The 5627-nt window shown below is 41.0% G+C and overlaps 1 protein-coding gene across 1 annotated transcript; it reads right to left on the bottom strand.

The window, feature by feature from the left end:
- Positions 1–4016: 4016 nt before the first annotated feature.
- On the bottom strand, positions 4017–4385 carry LOC311239121 (gamma-aminobutyric acid receptor-associated protein-like; the record flags this gene model as incomplete). Its single annotated transcript, XM_084327368.1, has 1 exon — positions 4017–4385. One exon carries the CDS (start codon positions 4383–4385, stop codon positions 4017–4019), a length of 369 nt encoding a protein of 122 aa, XP_084183494.1.
- Between the last annotated feature and the right edge of the window lie 1242 nt (positions 4386–5627).

The raw sequence follows: 5627 nt of genomic DNA on the forward strand, positions 1-5627 counted from the left end.
TCCAACCTCAATTATGCATAATATACATTTTATTTCTATATAAAAAGCAGTAAATGGCATTGTTTTGACCCCTGGTAAGAGTGTATGTTATTATTTGGCAATTAAAAGGTGAGGTTAGCTTTCAAAAATATCATTTATTCAAATAGAATTTATTTCCAAAATGATAAACAAAATGTGAAACATTAACAAAGGGCATGTATGAAAAAGTGCTATACAAATAAAATTATTATTTTGAGTTTCATATACTATTGAAACAAGGATTTTCTTAGCTTTCTAAAGACATCACATCATCTTATAGCCAAAATAAACAAGACATGTCACTGAACTGTGTAAAGAAAAGTGTCCCAGTAGCCTTTTTTACTTTACATGCCTATATTAAACATTTAATGTTTTCAGAACTGTGCAAAAAAAAGAAAAAAAATATCAAGTGTCCCATTTCACTTGTTATATTTCCACATTTTAGTGTTCTTCAGTTCTTTTTTTTTTTCATTCAGTGTAATAAATCCAGTCTCTGTTGAGCTTTAACAAGTCCATCAAAGTCAGGTTGCATGTCTGAGGTGGAGATGCGAAGCACAGCTGCCAGATGTTCATCAGTGAGAGAGGATCTGTACCTGGACTTGGTAAACGTCATGACTGAGAATGTCTGTTCACATATAGGTGGATCCAAAGAGAACCAACATCTTCTGAGCATGTCTCCTCATGTTTGGAAAGTTCTCCTCCTTGAGATCAGAGTAGAACTCTAGCAGTGATGCTGACTTAAAGTGCTCTTTCAGTAGTGAATCAGACTGCAGGTCAATGAGTTCAAGCTGAACAACTATCAACACTGCAGGTAAAGGGAGAGGAAACCAGCTGCATTTCATCCTCAACCTTTTTGAAATCTTGAAAACGCCTTGAAAATTCATCATGCAGTGCTCCCAACATGGATGAGTACCTGTGCCGGTGATCAGCTGATGGTTTGACTTCTTTCAGGGTTTTCATGTGTTTGAGATTGTTGCTGCCTAGTTGCCTTGAAATTAATTGCAACTTTGTCATGAAGGCTTTCACATGGCTATGCATTTCATGAGCAAAAATGCCCTTGCCCTGCAGTTGTGTGTTCAGTAGGGATGGGTACCGTTCACATTTGAACCGATACGGTACCGGTACCTGTGAATTGATACCGGTACCCAACGGTACCTTTTTTCTGTACTTTAGTCTCTAAAAATGTAATCTACCTACCTCAGTTGTGAAAAAAGAAATCCGAACTTCAAATAACCACACTTTCCACTGTTTTCGGCTTGCCCCGACTGCTTTGTTGTTGAATCAAGTCAAATCCTAGGTAAGCGTATATTGTGCGTGTGAACGTTGACATGAAAAAAAAAAAGTAAAAAAAAAAAAAAAAAACTATTAAAAAAAAAATATATTTTTTATTTTTTATTTTTTATTATCATGTAATCTTTCGCGGGCCGGTCAGAATGATCCCGCGGGCCGTATCCGGCCCGCGGGACGTACAATGCCCAGGTCTGGTCTAGGAGGTCATTCTGTAAGAGATAAGCAGTAAGTTGGTTGGATACAGCACGTTCAAGTGTTTTAGAAAGGAAGGAGAGAAGAGAGACAGGACGGTAGTTGCCTATGACGGTAGGGTTCAGGGTTGGTTTTTTTATGAGCAGCGTGACTCTGGCTTGTTTTAGGGAGGTGGGGACCACCCCCGAGTTGAGTGAGGAGTTGATGGTTGCAGTTAGGAATGGGAGGATGTCTATTATCAGTTATTGTAATAATTCTGCCTCATGAAGCTTTCCATTTTTGCACAAAATGAGTTTCCTTCTATTAGTGTTGTCAAAAATATCGAAGTATCGATACATATCGATACTGAATATTTAAAACGGCTTCAATACTCATTTCCCGAAGTACCGATACTTTCTGCAGTATCGGTACCAGCTGGCTTGCTCCCGCAAGTTGTTGACAGACAGACGCGCTGCCACTGCTTGCCCTTCCGCCTCCTCCTCCTCCTCGCTCAGAGCAACAGACACAAGCTGCTGCAGCCTCCTCGTTGGAAACGGGGTAGTTGTGTCGAGTTCATGCGTGTACTGGTGTAGTGGGCTCGACTTGACGTTACTCCGTTTCCATGAAGTAATAGGTGGCCAGCTAGCTAGCATTAAGCTAACGGAGGAACGACAGCTAACGTTAGCTAATAATAGCGTTGTTTACAAACTGAAGACAGGGCTGCGCTGCCCGGCTGTGAGGGGGAGGAGGAAGAGAGAGAGAGAGAGAGAGAGATTTCTCCGGAGCTATGCTATGCTATGTAACGTTAATAAATGCTCCGAGCATAGCTCCGGAGAAATCTCTCTCTCTCTCTCTCTCTCTTCCTCCTCCCCCTCACAGCCGGGCAGGCAGCCCTGTCTTCAGTTTGTAAACAACGCTATTATTAGCTAACGTTAGCTGTCGTTCCTCCGTTAGCTTAATGCTAGCTAGCTGGCCACCTATTACTTCATGGAAACGGAGTAACGTCAAGCCGAGCCCACTACACCAGTACACGCATGAACTCGACACAACTACCCCGTTGCCAACGTTCGGTCGAGCGGAGCCGGAGCCCATCCTACACCAGTACACGCGTAACGTTAATAAATGCTCCGAGCATAGCTCCGGAGAAATCTCTCTCTCTCTCTCTCTCTCTCTCTCTCTCTCTCTCTCTCTCTCTCTCTCTCTCTCTCTCTCTCTCTCTCTCTCTCTCTCTCTCTCTCTCTCTCTCTCTCTCTCTCTCTCTCTCTCTCTCTCTCTCGTCATAACTAGGAAGGTGCGCTCAGTAGACCTAAAATCTCCAGCAGCCTCTCTCTCTGATCTAAAGATAAACAAAGGGTTTTAAAAGTGTATTTATCTTCTCGTATAGTACCAGAGAGAAGCTGAGGAGAATCAACCAGCAACAAAAGCAAAATTTGTTAAAAAAAAAAAAAAAGTATAATAAAAAAAAATATTATTATAATTTTTCTTTTTGGTATTGAAAGTATCGAAAGTATCGATACTTTTCAAGGTATCATATCGAAGTCGAAATTCCAGTATCGTGACAACACTACCTTCTATCACTAACATTATTGTTTAAGCTTTTTTGGCTGAAATAAAATTTAACGTAATTATTTTACGATTAATTGCTAATTGTTTCATGTTGAGCTATTATTGTGGATGAATACACACAGAAAGGTACACCATGCCAATGTTCATGCTTTATTTGTTTTAAACGAGACGATTTACAAATGTGTCCATTAGAAATACATTGCAATTTCAAGCGAGGTGGACCGGCCGGAAACAACAATGACGTAACCACTACACCTCCCCATAAGCATAAAGTATAAAGATAAGCTTTGCAAAAAAAGTATGCAGTCCTCAAGTTCAAGTAATTTTTTTTTACAATTTTCTGGGTGCATGTTAAGAAGTTAAAACAATAAGGCATCTTTGAGTAAACTTTGAGTAGAGATTCAAGATTCAAGAGGTTTATTCATCACATACATACACAAGAGACATACATACACAAGAGTAAGACATATAGTGAAATGAAGGTGGCCATGCCCGCTTCGATTGTGCAAAGTATCATTATGAATCTCGAGGCTGGGGCCAGCATGTCCTCTTTTTTGGAAATCAAAATATGGCCACCCTAGTTAGCTGACTTAACTTAGCTCTTCTCTTATTGATCGCATGACGGACATCTTCCTCATAGATCTTTTGTGTCATCTCAACCTTCTTAGGTTCCGACATTTTGTTGTTATCCTTCTTTCAGCGCTCCAGTAGTTCGTGTTGATTCCTTTTTCCTCTTGGAAGTTTTCTTACTAATATGAGGGCCGACGTTCCACTCTACTGGTTAAAGTTGCTTACTCGTGAGTAGTACGTTCGTTGATAAAGAAAAATAAAGATTTTAAGTGGGTGGGAGGGGGGATGTGAAAGTGCATTTGACATATTTACTCTCGGAACTCTATGCTGCTGAGCTGGATTTAATATTTCAATGGGTGGTGGAGGGCTTTGGGGGGTGGGCAGGAGTGATGGTGGTGGGATCAGATTTCCCTTTGGCTGTCCCCGTACACGCTCTCATCCCTGTAGGCAATGTAGAGGAAAAAGTCCTCTTCATGGTGCTCCTGATACAACAGTCCCATGGTGGCTGAGGTGGGTGGAATGATGTTGTTTACAAAGAAGAAGAGTGCGTCCTCCGCTCTTAAGTGGATTCTTTTCCGAATGAGGAAGTAAAACTGGCCCACTGTCAGGTCAGAGGCGACAAGATATTTCTTCTTGTCCAGATCTCCTATTCTGGCTTCGGGGGCTTTCTCCACAATTACAGGGACCCTATCCGGATACGTCTTCCTTATTTTCTCGCCTTCGGACCGTCTTTTCTCAAAGGGGTGCTCCTCTTTGTACTGGAACTTCATCGTTAGAGAAATGACAGAGACAGCTAGTCGGTCACTCTGAGAGAGGTATTATACGACCGGGATTCCTCAAGGAGCAATTGGATTCAGTGACACAGCAGGACAAAAACAAACGTTACTGGCTGCATAATATGAGGGCCGACGTTCCACTCTACTGGTTAAAGTTGCTTAGTCGTGAGTAGTACGTTCGTTGATAAAGAAAAATAATGTCCACAGCCGCTCCAGTGTAAAACAAAGATATCCAAATGGTTTATTTCTCTTCCACAGCGAAGTCTTTCTTTACAGAAGTGGTCCTAAAGCTACTTTCCTAAATATTCACGTCACTACGATAAGAAAACTGTATTTTCCCAGTCTCCAAAATCACAGCCGACTCGACACATGAAAATTCCTCCACTGGAAAGCCGTAAATCAACTTGCCGGCTCTTTCCACAGCAAAACGGTAGGCTTGGCACCTTGGTTGAGAAATGCAGGCTTCAGTCTATGTTGTTTAGTCTATCTGTTCAGTCCTGTTTCAAGATGCACACTGCTTCTTCTTCTTGTGAATGTCCGGCATATGCACACTGCTGCTCTGAGAGAATTGTTATATAGATACACAAATGTTCTAGGTTTGATTATGACATCATACGGTGACATCACCAAGGTTCTAGAATGTTTGATTATGACATCATACTGTGACATCACAAATGTTCTAGAATGTTCTATTATGACAAATAAGACGGTTCAATGACTTTATCTAAATCCAATCAATATGCCCAATGCCGTTTCAATGTAAGGTTATACAAATAAACATATAATTCATATGATTCATATAATACAATAACCTATAGCTTTGGCTCCAACACAAGGGTTCAATTATTTATTTGTTTCTTGGCAGATTTAACATTGAGCTTTTGACAGGAGAGATGATGCATTGCATGGTAATGTTAGCTAGCTAACATCCACATGTTTATTTTTATCACTGACTAACCTGCTGGTTCCTTGACCTTAGTGCAAGAAAACATTTGATAAATGTTTTGCCGGATTTAGCAGCATCTCCTTTAAGGGCCTTTCTTTTTCTTTGTTTTATCCCTCTCTCCTCCACCCTTTCTCTTTCTTCCACTGTCCATCTTGACATCAACGTTAATTGACTTTCGCTCTACTGTATCTCTCCCGAGTCCCTCACTACGGCTCAATTTCCACCTACAGTACACATTTTGAAACCATTTCCACCTACAGTACACAGCACCTGAATGTGTCTTGACAGTG

The sequence above is a fragment of the Notolepis coatsorum genome (genome assembly GCF_963971535.1).
Source record: "Notolepis coatsorum genome assembly, chromosome: 13".
NCBI classification, from domain to species: Eukaryota; Metazoa; Chordata; class Actinopteri; order Aulopiformes; family Paralepididae; genus Notolepis; species Notolepis coatsorum.